Source organism: Panthera onca, chromosome X, assembly GCF_046562875.1.
Source record: "Panthera onca isolate mPanOnc1 chromosome X, mPanOnc1 haplotype 2, whole genome shotgun sequence".
NCBI classification, from domain to species: domain Eukaryota; kingdom Metazoa; phylum Chordata; class Mammalia; order Carnivora; family Felidae; genus Panthera; species Panthera onca.
The window spans coordinates 98,181,025-98,204,158 of NC_138357.1; the positions used below are offsets into that span (position 1 = coordinate 98,181,025).

At 36.8% G+C, this 23,134-nt stretch overlaps 1 protein-coding gene across 1 annotated transcript in view; it reads right to left on the reverse strand.

Annotated features, from left to right (window-relative positions):
- The window catches only part of CFAP47 (cilia and flagella associated protein 47), a 544,336-nt gene that overhangs the window by 341,196 nt on the left and 180,006 nt on the right, over positions 1-23,134 (reverse strand). The window contains exons 28-30 of the mRNA XM_081794138.1: positions 21,793-21,918; positions 20,390-20,621; positions 9,063-9,284 (exon numbers count right to left, since the gene is read on the reverse strand). Coding sequence (XP_081650264.1) covers positions 9,063-9,284; positions 20,390-20,621; positions 21,793-21,918 — 580 coding nt within the window. The remainder of the gene's footprint in view (positions 1-9,062; positions 9,285-20,389; positions 20,622-21,792; positions 21,919-23,134) is intronic.

Consider the following 23,134-nt stretch of genomic DNA (forward strand, 5'->3'; position numbering starts at 1 on the left):
ATTGTTTCTTTCTTCCTCTCTTTCTCTGCCCCTCCCCCACTTGTGTTTTCTCTCTCTCTTTCTCTCAAAATAAATAAACTTAAAAAAAAAACATTATAAAACTGAAAAATATCCAGGAAATGTTTGAATACAATAAAGCATCTAACAGATCATTAGTCACCCAATGCTTAGTAAATGCCTATCACAACATATACCTGAAAATAGAAAACCCCAAATATAACACAATTTATCACCTATTTTTCCAGAGAATATCCAAAAATTCTGGCTTCTCTGATTATATAAACTTGTAGTAGTATATCTGTTGCAGCAAATATCTATTTAATATTATTTTATACATTTAAAGGCATATATATTCATATGTATAGAATTTATCACATTCAAGATTATATTTTTAACTGTCATATTTCTTGAAATATTTTAATTCAAGGTCTTCATATTCATGTCTACCACCAGCAGAACCACTTTAACGAAGTTTAATCTAATACGGTTTGGGCAGGAGTGCTTCCTAGTGGGGATTTAAATGTTCAAGTCTAACTCATTTAGTGACCATAGAATGCCATCCATGATAAGTATTTGTCAGAGAATGCCACCTCTAGTACTCAGCTCTGTAGATGTTTTGCAGTCCTGTAACCACTGAAAAGTGGGAAAAAGAAAAGGTGGAAAGGAATCTCAAGATAATTCTATAAGCTCAAAGCTTGAAGGTAGCACAGATGAATGAGAAAAAAGAAGTGAGAAAGGGAACCCTAGTGGGGATGGAAGCAAAGAGCAGAGTTTTAGAGAGATTAAGTTGGCCTTGGCTTTGGGCCAGAGGAAGCTGGTGGAAGAAATTATACTGCATGCATAAAGCTCCTTTGTTCAGAAGTCAAACACCATCCATTCTGTTTGATTGTCACGCATTTCCCATCTGCATCTACATTACTCCTATGATTCCTCACTAGGCTGCAATTATTATAGAGTTAAATAATATCTAATTTTAATGGAACACTACTCCTTAGCAGGAGTAGCCCACCTAAAGCATATGTAAGAACTCAAATGAGATGACGATCCATGAAGTTGAAATCCCAGTGGTGTCTGTCTCTGAGCTGCCTGTCTAAACAAAGACAGAGACATGCAGAAGCTGGAATACTTTCTTGCATCCAAAACAAATACGGGATTCCAGAAGGAAATCATCACTTCTATTAAATGCTACCGAAAGTCTAAGAAAAATTATCAAGGAAACATTAAACTGAGAACTTCGTAAGGAAGGAGACCGTGTGGTATTCATTTCAGTATGCCATAGTGTCCAGCAGAGAATCGGCCCTCAGTAAAATGTTGAGGATAAAGAATGAAATGAATATTTTGCAATATTAAAGACAACAAGCCCCAAATGGAGTCAGTTATGCTAAACTCCATGTCCCCAAAAGTGAGATTTAACTTCATTATGATTTCGGCTCTCCCAGAAAGGGGATCTGAAAGCAGTCCCTCAGAAATGCCTGAGCAGCATTAGCTAGGTAATCTGCCTGAAAGATCCCTACCATCGCTCCTAGACAAAGTAACTTTGCAATAACCAATCTGCTTTTGTGCTGTAGGAACTGAAAACTTTTCCCTCCTAACCTTCTAGGTATTTTTGCTAATCCAATAATCAAATTGACAGACAGATGAAGAGGGGGAAAAAAAACAGATTTAATTACATACCTATGGGAGCCCCACAAAGACAGGAAGACTGAGAGGCAGTCAGGCAGTTGACGCTAAGGAGAGGGGTTAGGGGTCTGGGTCTTCCAAGGGGAGGGAGAAAATTCACAGGATTATGAAAAGAGCAAATATTTGGTAAAGAGTCATTTGTCATGCCATGTAGTTAAGTCTTTCTGATAGGAAAAGTTATCTCTGGTAATAGCTCCCTTCCTGGTACAAACTTTTATGTAAATTCGTGTAGACAGTTAAGGGTGAGGTAAAAAGCTTTTCCTGTCTGCTGGGTCTCACTTGCTTTCAGCTCAAAACAATCCCCATGCCAAAGTGGCACAGTTTGGGATGGAACATTCTGTCCCCCGCCCCCATTGCCTAAGCACAACTCCGTTGTTCTTGCTTCCTTCTGCCTATAAAATCTCTTGACTTGTACAGCTCTTCAGAGCTTTTTTCTATCTGCTAGATTGGATGCTGCCCGATTCATGAATTGCTGAATAAAACTGATAAGAGCTTTAAAATTTACTCAGGTGAATTTTATTTTTTCACCGAATTTTACAGACACTGTTAAGAAGTGAAGGTTAGCAGAATATGCCACTGGAAAATATACTTCTTTGGCACACCAATTATTTTGAGAAACTGCAGGAGAGGAGAAGCTCTAAAAACAGAGAAGTCACCCTTTTGTAAAGGAAAACATACCTTTAGAAAGGAAATTTACATTAGAAAAGGGGCCTGTACCAGGAAGAGAGCTATTGCAGGGAAATAGATAACTTTTTCAATTGAAAGATTTATCTGCATGACAGGGCAACCTTTGTGTAACAAGTATTTCCTCCTCTCACCTTTGCAAAGAATTACGTCTTCCCCATCTTGGTCCCCTTCCCTCTTGAAAGCCCTAGACTCCTATTCTTTTCCTTAGCTCAGAATGGTATAGAAGTCTCATCTTTAGGCTTTCTTTTGAGTCTCAAATCTTTGGGGGGCTACTATACTTAACATACACAATATTTTTTCCTCCGGTCTTTATATTACAGGGCAAGTTGGGGGGGAAATCTCAGCCAAGAATTTAGAAGGGTCAAGGGAAAATTATTTTTCCTCCCATGTAAGAGACTCGTTTTCTTCTTTTCATTTGGAATCTATCTTAAATCCTAACTTCATCAGTCCCTAAGACAGTATTAATGATTGTGCTTTGTCAATAGATTTTATGTCTGATCAGTATTACAGAGAGTTGACTTTCATAATTGATTTGATTACACTTTTACATGCTAGGTTTTCTATTTACATATTTCTTCCAAGTTTACACTAAGCAGAACAAAATAAATTAGATGTAATGAGTTATTAAATCCTCAACTTGATCTCCAAAGATTTTTGAATTTCTCATTTATTGCATAAAACCAATATAATTTCACTTGTATACTGTAATTGTTCACTGTAACATTTATGATTTTTTGGATTTAATGTATTTATTTCCATGATGAAACATATGCATGTATCTTGGATTAATGACCCAATTTTATTAACCATTGAAATGTTGAGGGATTTTATCATAGCCAACATATCCTGATAAGCATGTATTTGCTAATAAAAAAGCAATAAATTTGAATGGCTTGGCATTAACTCCAAAATCATTCTTCCATACTTGTGTCCTCACATCATAAAATGTCAAAACAGAAACCATCCATGTTAGTGTCAACACTACTGGGAGCTGTACCAACATCAGCGCTACAACAATAAGATGACGATTTTGAGTACCATATAATTTACTAAAGTTATCAGAAAACTGTTTCATTTCTATAATGCACAAACAATAAAGATTTATTTAAGCGTCTGACCCTTTTTCTTCTGTTCATAGGTAACACTTCAATAGATTTTAAAATACACCTTTTTTTTTGTAAATAATTATAATTAACCCCTTCTAAAAGAGATAAACACAACTAACTTTCTAAAATAAAAATGTCATTAGAATGTTTGCCTTATTGAATTAAAATATTTACTTTATTTAAATCAATCATCAAAGACCAAGAGTGGGACAGAGCAAAATTAAAACAAAAGTCATGTGCTTTCTATTTTAAAATTATAAAAACTTTTTAAAAGTTTCTATTTTATCTAATAAAGACACACTTGATAAATACTGGTTTTCTGGCAGTTTTATGTCAATAAAACTTTTCTTTCTTATAGAGGTACAGACTTTTAAAATACTCTATTTGGGGGCGCCTGGGTGGCCCAGTCGGTTAAGTGTCTGACTCTTGATTTCAGCTGAGGTCATGATCACAGGGTTCGTGGGATCGAGCCTTGTATCATGCTCCATGATGACAGTGCAGAGCCTGCTTGGGATTCTCCCTTTCCCTCTCTCTCTGCCCCTCTTCTGCTCTCTCTCCCCCACTCTCCCTCTCTCTCAAAATAAATAAACTAAACTAAACTAAAATATTGTATTTCAGTGATAATGATATCACAAGAGTCAGTTTTCCACATGTCACTAATGGCTACCATATTGAAGAAACATAAGAAAACATTTTAGCATATGAAACCCATAGATCACAACTTATTTCATTTAAATTAATCATCATCATAATCTACTATGTGTCATGTAATACATATTTAATATTTTTAATTGTTTTATCAACCAGTTAAGTTTGGGAATTATCATCTTCAACTTTACAGATATGGAAATTGAAGCTTAAACGGGTTAACTTGTGTAAATTCACAGAAGTACGAAAGAGCTAGAATTTGAGCCTATCTCTACCTAATTCAAAAGCCATGCTCTTGTACCCAATATCAGTGCATTCTTCCAGAACCACTCTTAGACTGCTGCTTTGAAATATTTTTATTCTTAGATGCCATTCCATTAAATAAGATACCATAGTGGTCATGCATAAGTAAGAAGGGTATAAAGTTTTTCAAGATAAAAGAAATGAAATAACAAATGGAATTACATTTATGTATAAAGCAGAGTGAGTTGGTTTTCTCAGCGTATTTATTTTGGTGAATGAAAAATTTATTTAAAAATCAATGGTATTGGAAAGTAACAGTTACAATAGTTTTAGATTATATGATAACCTACATTGCAGTTTCAATGCTAGGTACATAGTGTTTTTGTTCTGCTTGTTTTAGTTTTATATTATGGAAATAATAAAAAAAAGTTTATTTTTTCAGTGAAAGGTAATGACATCATAAAAACGATTAATGGTTATAAATAAATGAAATCATATCAAAGAATACTAGGCACTGTGTTAGTCTGCTCAGTCTGTCATAACAGAATACCACAGGCTGGGTAGTTTAAACAGCAGAAATTTATTTTCTCACATTTCTGGAGACAAGAAGCCCAAGAACAAAATGTTAGAAAATTTGGTTGGCTGTGAGCCCTTTCTTCCTGGCTTGCAGACAGCTTAGCATCCCATCTTTATGATATCATTAAACATAATTACATTGTTTTCTTTTTAATATTTATTTTATTTTTGAGAGAGAAAGACAGAGGGATCCCTCACATGTAGGGGAGGGACAGAGAGTGAGAATCCAAAGCAGACTCTGCACTGTCAGCCCAGAGTCCAATGTGGGGCTCAAACTCATGAACCATGAGATCATGACCTGGGCTGAACTCAAGAGCCGGACACTCAACCTACTGAACAATCCAGGTGCCCCAACCATAATTACATTCTTAAAGGTCCTGTTTCCAAATACAGTTGCACTGGGGGGTATGGCTTTAACAAATAAATTGCAGGGACACCCAATTAACTCCATAACAGGCACAAATGACAAAAAAAAATTAAGCATATTGTTTCAAATAGAGTGATAAATTTATTACAAACTATAATACCTGTTTTCAAAATAGTTTTTACAAGACATATGGCATTGTTATGGGCTGAATTGTGTCCCCTCAAAAAGTCATATGTTGAAACCCTAACATGGTACTGCAAAATTGGACTATACTTGGAGTTAAGGCCTTTAAAGAGGTAATTAAGATAAAATGAGGCCATTAGGTGGGCCCGAATCCAATCTGACTGATGTCCTTTATATGAAGATGAAATTTGGACACACAGACACCAGGGGTGTGTGTACACAAAGGGAAGACCATGTGAGGACACAGAGAGGAGGTGGCTGTCTCCAAGCCAAGCAAAGAGGCCTCAGAAGAAACCCAATCTGCCAACACCTTGATCTTGCACTTCTAGTCTCTGGAACTGTAAGAAAATATATTTCTGTTGTATAAACCTTCTAGTCTGTTATGGTAGCCAGAGCAAACTACGGGTATGAGGAAATAAGTGCTTTAATAATTAGTTAAAGAATTTATAGGTTAGTATTATAAATAAAGTTCAATGTATAACTTTCATAGTACAGACTCCACATTTTCCCAACTTGATCCTCTCTGACTGGCTACACCTCCTCTCCTGGAATGCAAATACTTTATGTTTTCTTCTCTTATCCCTAATTTTTCATATCTCACAAATTTTTTTCCATTCTTCTATGACTACCCTGAGACTCAATTTCAAAGTTTTCTTCCTGTTACCACACAAGCTCAAAAAGCAAATGTCTGTGAAAGACAATGTTAATAAATAAATATTTAATGAACATTGGTTCCATTCTGTGTTATGAAGGATGCTGGGTGTCAGAGATGCCAGATGAATGAGAAGTGCTTCCTACCCTTAACATGCACGCAAATTAGTGGGGGTACACTGACTCATAAATAAGTCAGTGGTATGAAAATAATTTACAAAGTTATACATAGCCATGCTGTTTTCCTTAACTGATATAATCTTTCTCATTCGTTCAACCAGATGGGGCACAGAGAAACAGGAAGAAAACATAGACTTGAATGTTCACATATCTTAGTTTTTCCTAAACTTAACAGTCTCTTTACAAGTAATCCTGTGCTTTGGGATAAGCAATCAATTTCAGACCTCTCGATTCCCACACAAGATGGCACCTGGGAAGAGGCAGATATATTGTCTAATAAATAAAGCTTCAATCTCAGGTTTCCCCACTTTCATGAGTCTCTTCTAAAGCCATGTATATATCCGTATATCTAAATTTTATATTTTTAATTTGATATTTTGTTAAGGAAGGATCTCCAAATTGTGTAAGGCCTCTCAGAACATGGATCAGTCCTATATTTGGGTTCACATGAAGTAGGTGAGAGGGACTTTTCTATCTGTACAAGCAGGTTTGTGATTACTTTTCTGGATCCTCAGTCTCTTTGGCAATGTTCCCTATCTCTGTCTGGAGCTTAGCTGCCATGTGGGTGGGCACTTGCCACTGAGGCCTGAGATGAAAATCTTGCGTCTCTCCTCTTAGCCCCATTGAGGACCAAGAGGTCCCTCATAACTGACTTAGCCCCATCCCAGTCCTCATATATTTGTCATTCATACTGTGGCTTCAGAGCCAGCCATCTCCTCCCCTTCTGCGTCTTCAGTGGCGTCCCTGTCATTAGTCAGCCTCTAGAACAGGAGGCCGGGTCTTAGCTCAGTTTCCTTAGGTGACTTCTTTGCTCTTCTCAGAGTGTGTCCCTGTCAGGCCTCATTCACAGAGACAACCTCTCCAGGAAGAAGCATTGCCATTTCCCTCCCGCCCCTCGGCATAAACACAGAGCCAGCCACCTGGGGAAGCAGCACAGCAAGGACACTGGCTGCCTAACTTGCTTACACTAGCCCCACCCCACATTCTTCTAGTGGAACTGCCATTCTCAGTCAAGCTGGCCTCAGTCCCAGCCTGGGAGACCCCTCCCCTGGAAGACCATCACAAACCCCAGCCCATACCACATCTCCTGACCAGAGTTTTGCAGGGTTTCAATTCTGATGGAGGTGGAGCAAATAATCGCCCCACTGTGTGCCCCAGTCACTCTTCAGCTGTTTCCACACTGTATGCCCTTGGATTGTTTGCCCAGCTTCTCTCCTAGAGCAGCACAGTGCCCTCCAAGCTCTATCACAGCCAAGACTACTGATCTTTAAAATTCCAGGGTTTAAGCCCATTGGTGGCAAGAACTCACAAAATTCAGCTCCGAAATTCAGCTTCTCTGGTTCCTCTCGTTTTCCAAACCAATGGTTAGGGGGAAACATTCTCCTTGTGTGTTTCCCTGTGTGCTCCTCTGGCTCTCACCCTTCTCGGTGACCACGGCTGCCTCCCCTCTGTAGCAGCCAGGATCTATTTCTCCCCTAAACCACCTCTCCACCCTTCCCACCTTCTTCAATATGGCCTCTTTTCTCCCCTTAGCTGTGTAGTTCTGTCAGTCTTCAGGTCAGTTTCTGGGGGATTGGGGATCATTTGATAGTTATCTAGTGTTGGTGGGACGAGGAGAGCCTAGGGTCCTCCTACTCTGCCATCACCTTCCTGTCTCTCTGTACTATGTCTAACTTTTAAGACCATAATGTTGCCAGGGACTCAAAAATTCTAATTTGGAAATTAAAAAAAAAAAAACCCTGAACACCAAATCTTTCCTTTGGGATGCCTCTTGTTACCCTCCATCCCCACCCCTGCTAAGGTAGCTGAACATCTCTGGCTAACTATGGAGTAGATTCCATACACAAATAAGAACCAATTTAAAAACTAATATATTTCAAAATATATGAATCCTATTGCATAAATAATTACAAGCAACAAATGCTATTTTAGTGGTACAGGAACATGATTAGATGGAACAGTAACACTGCTTATGGATGTTCCAGTGGTTGAGGATACTGCAAATATAGGCAGACAAAATAATATAAATCACCAACACTCTCCTCAGACTTTTAATAAACATTGCTTTTCCATTTCTTGCTCACTCACCATTTAATCTCTGCAGAGGAATACAGACATTATAATGACAAGTATTTTTCCTATATTTTCTATCAACCATTTATGGAAATTTTCACTTGCTGATTATTTTAGTACTAAAAACCTTACCAATGCAGACTAAAAATTCACAGTGTAACTTGAGCTTATACGAACAGTATTCTGAGAAATAAACTTACTGGTTTCATCACTCTTTAGTTCTATGGATTTATATATTTATCTATGTGAGAATTCTCAAAGTGAGGTCATAGATAAGAAGAATCAGTATTACTTAAAACTGTTATAAATGCAAATTCACATCATAAACTCTGTGGGTTAAGGGCCAGCAACTCACTTAACATGCTATCATAATGATTTGGATGGATGATAAAGCTTAAGAATAATTGCCTTAGACTATCAATCCCATAGCTCATGAAATATTTATTTTCTATTATTTTTCTATTATTTTATTTTTTATTACTTTTACAGATATATATATGTGTGTGTATATATATGTGTGTGTGTGTGTATATATTATATATGTAATATATATAGGAAACTTAGTAAATATTTTATAAAAAGATAAATGATACCAAAATCTACCCATCTACTTATGTATCTATCCAAGCCAATATTACATGTTTAAATTAGCATATCCATGCTCTTACTTGAGAAAGTCAAGAAGTGAAGAATGTTGAAAATGAAGTTGAATCACCCTTTCAGTATAATCCACAGGTAAAGACTGACTTGAATGAATTCCAGGTGGCAGTTTTCCACTCAAGTGTAGTATCACATCATAAATGGTCTTATTATATTTGGAAAAGTCATTCAGTCTGGAAAATTTTTGGGATGGCGAGGGTGATGAGTAAAATTGCATTTTATACACCTCCCTATGAGAAAATAATTTTGAAATTTAAAAAATCTCATAATGTTATATTATGAAAAAAATGTTCAATGACTAAATAAAATTCTATTTACAATCAAATAGGGCATTATAAAGCTCATCTTATTCAGCTACCATTTGTTAGTAAAAATTAGATGTTTTGATTACCCCAGAAGTTTCCATAATTTCTTTTATTTTTTGTTGTTGTTAAATTTTATTTTTAATGTTTATTTATTTCTGAGACAGAGAGAGACAGAGCATGAGTAGGGGAGGGGTAGAAAGAGAGGGAGACACAAAATCAGAAGCAGGATCCAGGCTCTGAGCTGTCAGCACAGAGCCCGACGCAGGGCTCGAACTCACAGACCTCGAGATCATGACCTGGGCTGAAGTTGGACACTTAACCAACTGAGCCACCCAGGCACCCCTCCATATCTTCTTTTAAACACACATTATTATCTAACATTACAATTGTCAAGTCTGTAAGATTGGATTGTGATTAGAAAATGTAAGTACTTTGGAGAAACAGTATAGGGATTAAGTCCTGGACCCAGCAACTAGTAGCTGGTTGCAAAGTTATCCAAACTCACTGAACTCAAATTTGATACCATTTAAATTAAAGAAAATAGGGGCACCTGGGTAGCTCAGTCGGTTAAGCACCTGACTTTGGCTCAGGTCATGATCTCATGGCTCATGAGGTTCAGCCCCACATTGGGCTGTGTGCTGACAGCTCAGAGCCTGGAGCCTGCTTCAGATTCTGGGTCTCCCCCTCTCTCTGCCCCTTCCCCGCTCACTTTCTCTCTCTCTCCTTCAAAAATAAACATTAAAAAAAATTTTTTTAAGATAATAATGCCTATAATAGTTTTCAAAACAGATGTCAATCAGCACACATGTATACACAAAAACAAATTTACACATAAATTTCAATTTAAATTTTAACCATTAAAAGGACACATCCTGCAAATTGGCCTCATAAGTGGAGATTTACATTTTAAAGATAATCCCAGAGAGCTATTGTTCCTATACATGTCTCTGTTCTTTATATAAGACAGTGCAATCTCTCTTACCTGATACCTCCTTCAGTGAATTATAATGCATGGTAATTTTTAAATGGAGTAAAAAAAAATCCAACCAACTCTTGCTGTCTATAGTTTATTAATTATCTAATACTACACTATCTGTTGGCTAGCCATCAAAATGTATTACTAACTTAGACTGAGAAATAAAAAGTGCTCAAGGGGCCATTTTGAATGGCAGTTGTCCAGTTTGGTAGCTAGTAGGTCTGTGTTGTATATTACAGGAGAAAGTATATTGATTTACGTAAGGGTACAACTGCCATTACTCAAACTCTGGCTCTTACTCTGTGGCTTTATAGAAGTTACTTGACATCTCTGTCATAAGTAATATATCTAATAGAGCTAGTATATCCTGAAGTTACCAACAAACAAATATGTCATGGAAAAAAATGAACACCCTAAAATATTGCTATAAAAATTATGAAAAAGATAAATGATCTAAACAGAAATAAAACATAACCAGACTATAACTAAAGAAGGAGAAAAAGCAACAAGTTGAATAAAAAGAGAAACAATACATAATATAAACAGACACAAAGGGGCCCCACAGATTATAGCTTTGCTTTTTTTTTTTAAATTTATTTATTTGAGACAGAGAGAGCATACACTCACGCATGCACACACACAAGTGCAAGTGAGGGAAGGGTAGAGAGAGAGGGAGAGAGAGAATCCCAAGCAGGTTCTACACTGTTAGAGCAGAGCCAGACACGGAGCTCAAACCCATGAACCATGAGATCAGACCTGAGCTGAAACCAAGAGTCAGAAGCTTAACCAAATGAGCCACCTAGGTGCCCCCAGATTATAGTTTTAAGACACAGATATTACTTATTTTTATTTATTTAATTTTAGAAAGAGAGAGAGAGGGAGAGTGGGGGAGAGGGGCAGAGGGGTAAGAGAAAGAATCTTAAGCAGGCTCCACATGCGGTGTGGAGTCCAACGTGAACTCTATCCTATGACCCTGGGATCATTTCTTGAGCCGTACGTTCAACCAACTGAGTCACCCAGGTGCCCAAGACACAGATTTTAAAGCAATTATATGCACTATGATTAAGATTAAGAATTTTGTCATCAGGGCATGTGGGTGGCTCCATTGGTTAAGCATCTGACTCTTGATTTTGGCTCAGGTCACGATCTTGTGATTTGTGAGTTCAAGCCCCACATCAGTCTCTGAGCAGCCTGCTTGGTATTCTCTCTCTCCCCCTATCTGTTCCTTCCCCACTTCTCTCTCTCTCTCTCAAAATAATTGAATAAACTTAAAAAAAAAGAATTTTGTCATCAAAAGCTTCAGATTCTGTGTCTCTCCCTCTCTCTGCCCTTCCCCTGCTTGTGCTTTGCCTCTCTCTCTCGCTTTCAAAAATACACAAACATTAAAAAAATAAAAAAATATATATATATAAATGGAAAATTTATACACAAATCCAGTAAGTAAAATTATGAAAGCAATGACTGAAGTTAACAGCCGACTAAATCAAGTGAAGAGAAAATTGATGCAATGAAATATAGGCCATAGGAAAGCATCCATATTGCAACACAGAGGGACAAAAGGATGAAAAATACAGAAGAGTGAGCAAAGCAGAGGGGCCCAAAAGAATGAGGGAGTCCCATAATTGAAAGGATATTGACAACTTTCCAAAATTGACAAAAAATGAAACCACAGACGAAAGAATCCCTATGAACCCCGATAACTACAAAGAACAGGCTCTTTATGATACAACATTTTCAAACAACCAAGAACATGTGAAAATTTTCTTAATATCAAGAGCAGTAAGATGTTAGTTCAAACCACATACATTAGAAGGAGGTGATACTGAAAAGACGCACAACATTAACTATTCTTAGGATAAAGAGCAAGTAGAACTTGCATATTTGACCTGTGGGAGTTGAAATTGGTACACCCATCCTGGAAAATTGCTTAGAAGTATCTTCTAAAGGTGATCATATTTCTAAATTCCTTTTTTATTTTTTTTTTTTTTTGAGAGAGAGAGAGAGAGAGAGAGAACGTGCATGAGCAGGGGGAGGGGCAGAGAGAGAGAGAGAGAGAGAGAGGGAGGGAGGGAGGGAGGGAGAGAGAGAGAGAGAGCGAGCAAGCATAAGTAGGCTCTGTGCCATCAGCACAAAGCCTGATGCGGAGCTTGAACTCACGAACCATGAGATCATGACCCTAACCAAAACCAAGAGTCAGACGCTTAACGGACTGAGCCACCCAGACAACCACCCCCCCCCCCCGTTTTTCTAAAGAAATTTTTTAAAGGTGATATTTCTATGTTGCGATCTGGCAATTTCACTTATATATATATGCCTTTCAGAAATATGTAACAAAAGACATATATCAAAATTTCCATAGTGGCATTATTCATAATAGAAAACTCCAAAAGCCAGTGAAATATCTATGAACAGAATGGAGAAATTATAGAATATTCAGACAATGGCCTAGTGTACAACATTACTACTATTCTACTACTAAATGCTAAAATGAATCACATGAACATAATACTAAGAGAAAAAAAAATCCAGATGCTACAAAAAAATGCAAACTGTATGATTCTTTCTATGTAAAATTCAGCAACACACAAAACTAATATTTGGTCTTAGAATTCAGGATAATTGTTACTACTCTGGGAGGTGGAAGGGAAGTGGAGGTGGCAGGGACTCGGGGATGTGAGCAATGGACTAGTTCCTCGTCTAAGTGGCAGCTATACACATGTTCACATAGTTGTAATTCTGTCCATATGTTACATAGTGACAAAAATTATGAAAATTCAAACAGAGAACTTAAACTCTGGAGTTTACCAATTTATGCTTGGATGATAAAACTGAAAAAATAAATAAATAAAAAGGCAAGGAAATGATTGCCCATAAAAGTCAAGCTAGTAATTTTCTTACAGTTATAGAGATTTGGTAGATTGTGAGGTTCATAAGAGGCTTCTGGGGTGCTGTCAAATTGATAGGTGCACAGGGGCTTGCTCTAGGAGTAAATTGAGGGGTTGTACTTGGTTTGTGAACCTTTCTCTATGTGTGTTTTATTTCATGATTTAAAGCATCACGAGGAAACAGCTTGGGTCTTCAAATTTCCTCTAGCACGTGAAGATTGACCAAAATTAGCTACAAAAATACTGCCCTCAGGTTTGTTAGAGGAAAAGGTGATGTTGCTCGTCAATAACTGAATTGTCCATTGGGAGCACAAATTATGATGCATAAACGAGAGTATTTTCTTTAATATCTATATGTACGCATATCCCACATATGTAAACTTCGTATCAATTAAAACCTCGATAATTAATTGTTAACCATATTCCTTGTCTTCTCGTTTACATAATAAGATGGTAAATGATTTTAAGTTTCTGTTTCAATTCTGAGAGTGCCCCTACTTTGGAAATTGAAAATATGCACAAGCAGGGGCGCCTGGGTGGATCAGTCAGTTGAGCGTCCGACTTCAGCTCAGGTCACGATCTCATTGTTTGTGGGTTCCAGCCCCACATCAGGCTCTGTGTGGACAACTCAGAGCCTGGTGCCTGCTTTGGATTCTGTGTGTCCCTCTCTCTCTGCCCCTCCCCTGCTTGTGCTCTTTCTCTCTCTCAAAAATAAATAATCATTAAAAAAATTTCTTTTTAAAGAAAATATGCACAAGCCAAAGGCTCGGTGTACCTGTGTCGTGATCTATCTTTTCATGTAAAGAAACCACCTGCCAATTACCACTATTGCCAACAAACAAGTAGTAAAATGGTTAAAGAAGGAAACTAACTGGAAAAAAATTGTAAAATGATCCCTCATTCTTAGAGTAATGTGAAGAAGTGAAAAGAACTCAGGGAAGCCAAGTCTAATCAGTTATTTAACTGGTTTCATTCTAACACTCTCAGTCTAAAGACACGTTTTTGTGACTTTTTTGGAGATGGTTGGCAGAAAGAATAGGCAGGCTGCCCAGAAATAGAGGTGAAACTTTATGTTTATATTATTAAATTTATCAGTGATCTTGCCAGCAGCTCAAAGTGGCAAAGACAAAAGCATACCATACACACACACACTCACGCTTTTTAGTAAACATCAGAAGTTCCTGCATCAAGCTGTCAAAAAATCCTGTGCAAGGGAAGGAGAAATATTATTAATGAAATATCATTTGTATGAGTGCTTGGAAAAGATGGGATTTGAATTTACTTTCCACCACCAAATAGAAGAGTTGGTGAATACAATACAGGAAGTCAGAAATATTTAACGCTACTAACATAATCCTAATTTAATTTAATATTAACAGCTAACATTTACTGAATACTTACTAGGTCCCAACCTCTGTTTTAATAAAGGTATTTCCTCTTTTAAATGTCACAACAACCCAATAAGGTAGGTATTATCATTACCTCCTTTTTACAAATAAGGACTCAGAGGCAATGAAAAATATTTTATTTGGCATGCTCTCATTATGAATGGTAGAACATTTCAATGATTCATTTGATTTCCTGTGAGAGTCTATACATTTACACTAAATGAGAACTTCTGCAATGGAATGTAGCTTTGAAACAATTTCCCCTTTGAACCTATTCCCCCAGGCTTCCTGAGAGGCATTCCCAGATGTGCTCTTAGTGTGTGGCAACTGGAAGGTGATACATGTTGGAATGGAAGTGCAGACTAGCACTGAGATGTACTGCAATCACTTCTCCCAGATGCACTGGAATTTCCAATATGATTTAAATGTTTCTGTGGTCAGTTGCATAGAGACCTTCCCAAGCAGTGTCTGGAAAAAATGTGAATTCCCACAAGTCATCCAAGTTAACGTTAGGGGACTATGATATTTAGTACATTTCCTCTGATGATTTCTGGAACATAAATTGTGCTCTCTCATAGTTTCCAATAGCTATATCCATCTTTTGGTGATTTGGGAAAGGGCTGAAAATAAATAATATCTAAGGGCCTCGAAGAACTGAAAACAGACTACTAATCAATAAAGGTAATCTCTTCAAATAATTGGTTTCTGCTATTCCACCTGAATATCTCCCAAATCAACAAATGAAATGGTCCATATTGCCTGTCTGCTGCAAATTGGTGTTTGTAAAGAGTGAAATTACCTGAGATAATACATCAATAAAGCAGCATTTCTGACAACCCATATCTTCAGGTTCAAGAAAGGTGATGCATAAATATGTCAAAAAATGTTCAATAATGTTAAAAGGAAAACAAAAAGTTTTTGATACCCACACTATAATTCACAATGAATTCTAGTCTTCCAGGTTTTATATCCTGTAGTAGATGACCCTCCAGTCGGGGGGTTAGTGCATATAAGGCCAGGCAATTCAGTTTCCCTGCTAACATGGCTGACTTCAGTAAAATTCATGGCTTGCTCAGGAATTTGAGCTTCATTTGGTCTGAAATCCTAGATGTGGCCTGTACACATTAGGGTTACATAACTCTCCTCAGTTCTAGACTACTGTATTCTTAATCTTCTTGAACTAATATACCTAACCATAGGTACATATAGTGTTCAGCCTAAAGCTAAAGACAAAAGTGGAGCTCACGTCTTTCAAGTATTAAAGTTTCCTAAATCCTATTTATTTATTTATTTATTTATTTATTTATTTATTTATTTGATTTGGGTTCACACCCAGTGTGGAGTCCAACACAGGGTTTGAACCTACAACCCTGAGATCAAGACCTGAGCTGAGATCAAGAGTCAGGCACTTAAACAAATGAGCCACCCAGGCACCCCATGAGCCACCCAGGCACCCCATAAAGTTTTCTAAATCTTAATGTGATCCTGTAATAATTGAAAAGTGGAATGATGCTTAAAAGTACTGGCACTGGGGGGGGTGGGTAGAATGGTGGGGTTCAAATCCTGGCTCTGCTATTTATCAGGTGATTGACTTTGAGAAAGTTGCTTATTCTCTCTCTGCCTCCAGTTCCTCATCGGTAAAATGGGGATAACTATAGTACCTACCTCACAGGTCATTCATTGTAAAGAACACTCACAAAGCACATATAATTATACCTTTTTCATAGTTAAGAGTCTAATACATATGAACCATTATCATTAACAAAATACCATCACAAAATTATTTTTAAATTTTTTTTAATCTTTATTTTTGAGAGAGAGAGAGAGACAGACAGAGTGTGAGTCGGGGAGGGGGCAGAGAGAAAGGGAAACACAGAATCTGAAACAGGCCCCAGTCTCTGAGTTGTCAGCACAGAGCCTGACCGTGGGGCTCGAACTCATGGACTATGAGATCATGACCTGAGCTGAAGTGGGACACTTAACCGACTGAGCCACCCAGGCGCCCCACAAAATGATTTTTACAGGAATAAGGTAGGAAACATATTTCAAAGCAAGTTCAGTAGATGGATTATTAGACCACAATAATGAAAGCAATAACAGAAATGATAGGTCATTAAGCTCGGATAAACAGAAGAGTAAAACTTCAGCAAACTACGAGAAAGAGCAACTTTCTGTTCAGGATAATAAAATGAACATATGTGCTCATCTTCTCTCCCTCTCAAAATGTTTCTGAAATGTCAGAAAGACTGGAGACCTTTAAAAACACTCAAATTGGGGAAAGAACCATTAGTATACCAACCTGAAGAATATCTATAAAATAAAGAATTGTACTGAGGAATAAGTTAAAATGATGGACTGCACAGCAGTAGGCTACAGGGGGAAAGGACGCCATTTTTCCTAAAGGAACTTAAGAGAGACACCAACATTACAGCTGGCAGATACAGAAGGAGGAAGTGACCTCTGGTACAGAAATCGTGATGATTAATTCAAATGCTATATGTGGAAAAGATATTTGAGAAGGCATGCATCCATAAAACACAAAAAAGGATGCTATTATTAAAGTTAAAGAGGAAAGAAGGGAGAACGGGAGGGAGGAAGGAATAAAGAACAGAGTTCCTGGAAAACAAAACTATAAAAACCAACTTAAAAATTTTATAGAAGACTGGAAGAGCAAGTGAAAGTGATCTACAAACTTAAGAAAGCAAAGACAGAGAAATATGTCCAGTTATATCGCAGGACATAACTGAAAGTGGTATAAAGGATCAGTCACGCAGGTCCTCCATCATTCTAAAATGAGATTGAGAGAGGGGCGCCTGGGTGGCGCAGTCGTTAAGCGGCCGACTTCAGCCAGGTCACGATCTCGCGGTCCGTGAGTTCGAGCCCCGCGTCAGGCTCTGGGCTGATGGCTCGGAGCCTGGAGCCTGTTTCCGATTCTGTGTCTCCCTCTCTCTCTGCCCCTCCCCCGTTCATGCTCTGTCTCTCTCTGTCCCAAAAATAAATTAAAAAAAAACGTTGAGAAGAAAAGAAAAAAAAAAATTAAAATGAGATTGAGAGAGACAACAGAGAAAAATAGACAAAATAGAGGACAGGAAATAGGAGGCATGGAAGAATAGTCGAAAGACGAGTTTTCTAAGTGAAAGGGCCTAAAGAATACCAAGTAGATTGAATGATATAAAATATTCCCACACTCGGATTTTATTTCATAAACTGCAGAATACATTAGCAGAGAAATGGGAACCATAAAATAATTCTGAGAGAATGAACATGGTACTCACAAAATATGACATCGGACTTCTTATCAGAAAAACTGAGTGATTTTAGATGATGGGGTGATGTAGGAAACATTGAGGTGGGGGGTTCAAAGATGGGCAACATTTGGTTTGGGGCACCTTTTTTTTCAGGGCTAGAAAGGTCCCCATATTCTCTAGAACTGTCTTCCCCCAAGCAGTACCCAATGACATGAGCTGTTTCCCACTTATCAAAATAGCAAGATACTCAAATCCATCAGGGAACAACCAGACCAGCAATGTAACTCATGACTAGGGATATAAAATAGAAAACTTACTAGAAAATCATCTAAAACTAAAATAGATTTTTAAAAGCTTTTATTATTTGATGCAGTGATCCCAACTCTGAAATCCTTCCTATGTAACATCCAGAAATATCTGCTACCACTTAAACCATACATTGGATCTTTTTTTTTTAATGTTTATTTATTTTTGAGAGAAAGAGAGCACGCGCCCACGCACACAAGTGGGGGAGGGTCAGAAAGACTGAGACACAGAATCTGAAGCAGGTACCAGGCTTTGAGCTGTCAGCACAGAGCCTGACACAGGGCTTGAACTCACAAGCGGTGAGATCATGACCTGAGCCAAAGTTGGAAGCTTAACTGACTGAGCCACCTAGGCGCCCCAGATGTATTGAATTTCAGCACCATTTACATTACGAAAATATAGAACAAAATAACCTAAGTAAATGCCCCAAAGTTAATGTGAGTGGGCAAGTATTCAAGACCACAGAAATCCAACAACACATTATACAACAATTTGGCAATCATTATAGTAAAAGTATATAGAAAATAGAAAATTAAAATTAAAATAATACACTTTATTAAAAAAAAAAAAGAAAAATGAGGGCACATGGGTAGCTCAGTCAGTTAAGCATCTGACTTCAGCTCAGGTCATGATCTTGCAGTTTGTGAGTTCAAGCTCAATGTCAGGCTCTGTGCTGACAGCTCAGAGCCTGAAGCCTGCTTCAGAATCTCTGACTTCCTCTCTCTCTGCCCCTCCCCTGCTCACATTCTGTCTCTGAAAAAATAAATAAATGATAAAAAACAACAACAACAACAACAACAACAACAAAGATGAGAATGTTTAATAGCAAAAATTCTGGGATGCACCCAACAAGGAATAATGAGATAAATTTATAGATCTGAAAATAATTAAACATACAATTCAAGTTTAAAGAAGTAAATTGTAAAGAAAAAATCAGCATTAAATAATTTAGGAAACACAGAAATGGATAAATTATTTCAAGTATTCATCATGTGAGACATAAAAGTTAAATAAATAAAAATTAAATGATGGGGCTTAGCCAGTTAAACGTTCGACTTCAGCTCAGGTCATGAGGTCATGATATCACAGCTCATGAGTTCGAGTCCTGTGTAGGGCTCTGTGCTGACAGCTCAGAGCCTAGAGCCTGCTTTGGATTCTGTGTCTCCCTCTCGCTCTCTGCCTCTCCCCCGCTCGTGCTCTCTTTGTCTCTCTCAAAAAAAAAAAGTTTTTTAAAATTAAATAAAAATTATAAATGAGCAAGAGACTATGAACATAAAAACAATAATACTAGCAGTCACTATTGTCAAATAATGAGTTGGAAATGTCTAATCAATGATTTCCCCTAAAATGAAAATACATCATTAAAATTTACTCAAAATAGGTACCATTTTCAGAACAAACACCAAAGGAGAAAACTGAAAAAGTTATTAACAGAATAACTTTTCTAAAAAATTCCCTGGAGTCAGATGATTGTATGATCAAGCCTGTACATTTTCAGTATATCTGCTGTATTAATTTTCCCCCAGCACAGGTAAAGATGAAATATTACTAACTCATTCTATGAAGCTGATATTGTCCCATTCATTTAAAAAACTGAAGAAGATAACTTATAGGAAAACTAGAGATTTAGCATAACCTACCTCGCTCCTAACTATAGAGGCAAAAATTCTACTATGGCCCTTCTAGTTACAGAGAACCACCACAGCAGCAAAGTTGCAACAAAGGTGGTGCCTAAATTCCAGTTTAAATTAACAACAGAATTAAATGATTTGATATAAACCAAGGCAGTTTATCTACTTTAGACATGCTGAGTCCTAAAAAGCACATAAAAGACTAATGTAAATGTACCGTCTACCAGGCTATACTCTAGATCGAGAGCTGGTATTTCCTTAGCTATACATGGGGAATTTCCAAACTTTTTAAAATGTACAAGGGCTTTTCCTACCCATAGTTTACCCCTTCTCATTTGACAGAGGAGGAAACTGAGGTTAAGAGATTGTCAGTACTGACCTCAAATCATAAGATGTTTAGAAGAAATTAAAAATCACACGAATACTAAAGAATCTATATTTGCACTCTTTTGCTTTTCTGAATAGCGTCCTCATAATTTATGAGTGTAGAGCAAAATAATTTAACATTGTGTTTCACCTAAAACAACCTCAAAGAATATATTACATTTTATTATATGATACAAAGCAAAGGATTTAGAGAAACACATAACTGTTACCTTCTTATAGTTTCTGGAATAGAAAGAAAATGGGGTCCTTCAGGCCAGCCAAAGAGACTGAACCAGGTCTGAGCAGCGTGTACAACCTTTTCAAACAAGTCATATGCCTTTGTTCCTTCTTCAAGAGAAGAGAAGTGCTCATTTTTCTCCTCCTTTTTCATAGATTTATCTTTGTCTTCCTTTGAGGTTTTACTTTTGCCTGAGTTCAATCTTTCAGGTATTATTTCGATTCCTAAAATTCACATTTGTTTGTAAAAAAACAAACAAACAAAAAAGAGTTACATCACCAGAGAGTAAAATATCTTGTCAGCTATTGCTATTTGCATGTAGACAAATAAAGCTCATTCTACAAATTATTCAATGCTCTCAAAGAAATTCTGAGTCAACTGATTGTATCTTAAAAATACAAAAATAGATTTGTTTGCAAAGACCTAAAAGAAATACTTTAAAAATAGATGAGTTTCAACAAAGAAAATCATTAAACTTTCTTCTTGTCATAATGGTGAAAACATTCCCCAAAATGAAACGTTTCATTTTCAATTACATATGTAAACTATTTTGACAATTCTTCAGTTCCACTTATTAGAATTAAACCTTAGCTGAAAAACTCATAGAAACAAAATATTGGTTTCATATTCAAAATGACTATATATCCAAGAGAAGTACTTCAATAAAACAAAACATCTCAAGTTATAGAAATTTTCAATATAAAATGATTTTGTTTTTTTTTTTCAAAAATATCTATGTAATGGCACAAGCACACACTCATTTAAAAACCTCACAATATTTAATTGGGTTTGGTCCATTCAGTAAACAGGAACATTTTCATTATTACTCATTCTAGAGAAAATAATATTTGAATAGTTCATTACAAATGATAATACCAAATTTGCATATTTATCTATTTCTCTGTGCTCATCTGTTTCTAAGACAGGTAATACTAGATCCAGCTCAACAAATAACAGACAAACCGCTAGTTTGGAAGTTCCCTAACTATACAGAGAGTACAGGGGATGTCACAGCAGATTCACAGGGGCTCTACAGGATATTTAACATTTTAGTTAAATATCACTACAACATATGCTGGTGATCACATGAATTACTACTCTTTGGTTTTTCAACCGAACTATTTAATAAACGGAACTGCTTGGCACATCTTCTGACCTAGGGGGAAAGTAATGAGATAGGAAGTACGCTGTGAACAAAAAACATCAGAGAATTTCTGCTCCAGATCATTGCAGACAGCTCCCAGAGCATATGACCCACTTGCAATTAATGAAAAATGCATGGTTTTCTTCATGGATTTCTTCTTACCTCATAAAGCCTAAGTTTTCAACTCAATAATATTAACTAGATCATGTTCATACTTGGTTTGCTCAGTACATTATTTATTTGCCACATACCAACAAATAATTTTTTCTTTGCAGGCTCAGCATCATTACATTTAGTGAAAGTAGAAGAGAGTAAACCAGCTTCTTGGTAGGGAAGCAACACATTTTCTCCACTCTTCACAGAAATGTCACTCTTATCTACAAATGACACATTGGAACATAGTAGGTCAACGAGCATTTGTGAAATGACTATCAAATTACTGAACCTGAATTTCATAATTATACATAAAAATATATATTATATAATAAATATGAATATATACATATATAGAATAAAATTTTTTAATGTTTTTATTAATTTTTGACACAGTGCACATGAGCAGGGGAGGGGCAGTGAGAGAGAGGGGGACAGAGGATCTGAAGCAGGCTCTGTGCTGACAGCACAGAGTCCGTTGTGGGGCTCAAACTCATGAACCTGATCATGACCTGAGCCAAAGTCGAACGCTTAACCCACTGAATCACCCAGGTGCCTCTAAAAAGTTTTTTTTTTTAAGTCTATATGTCCATTATACTTAAAATAAGATGTCAAGAAAAAACACGATAAAGGCTGATATGGTTTTCTGAGTTGAATTAATTTTATTTAACAAGGCAACTATTATGGCATATCAAAGGTTTTAGGAAATGAACAATGCTCACCTTTAGGATAAACAAAGATGTGTAAACCATTTAAAATGTTTCTACAGTGAAATTTTTGGAATTATTAAATATGGTGCTCAAAAGTGAATATTAAGAAGAACATCACTAACAGAAGTAATTTCTTCTCAATTTTCTGAAATGAAATCACTGCTTCGTTATGAGCTGACACTATTTTGCACGGCTTTCAATCTCTATTCCAGCTACAGTTGCTGTCTATACACTAGAATTTGCCAACATGGTAATATGAACCCAGCCAAAGGCAATGCTAAGAAAAGGCAATAGATGTGAAAAGACCAGATTCCCTATCTACTTATCTATCTGTTCACATATGTATATGCCTATGTATATTTGTATACATATATGCATAATGTAATCCTGTCAGAAAAACATGGCCTTTGCAGTTAGAAATTTCTAATTTGAAATCTTGGCACTACGACTCCTGAGCTATTAAACCATGGTATGTTCTACAAGATCTCTGAAACATGTTTTTATACATAAAATGAAACCAAACGTTCTGAGCTCATGAATTTGTTGTGAGGGTTACTTCACAGGCAATAACATAGATAAGTAAGCTGGTATATACGAAGTTTCTTCCATTCCTTCAATAAAAAGCCAATCAGATTTTGACAGAGAATCGTTATCGAGTAGGTGTGTATATCTCTGCAACATTACACTACTAAAGACTTCATTAAAATGAGCCTTAGAAAATTCAATGACA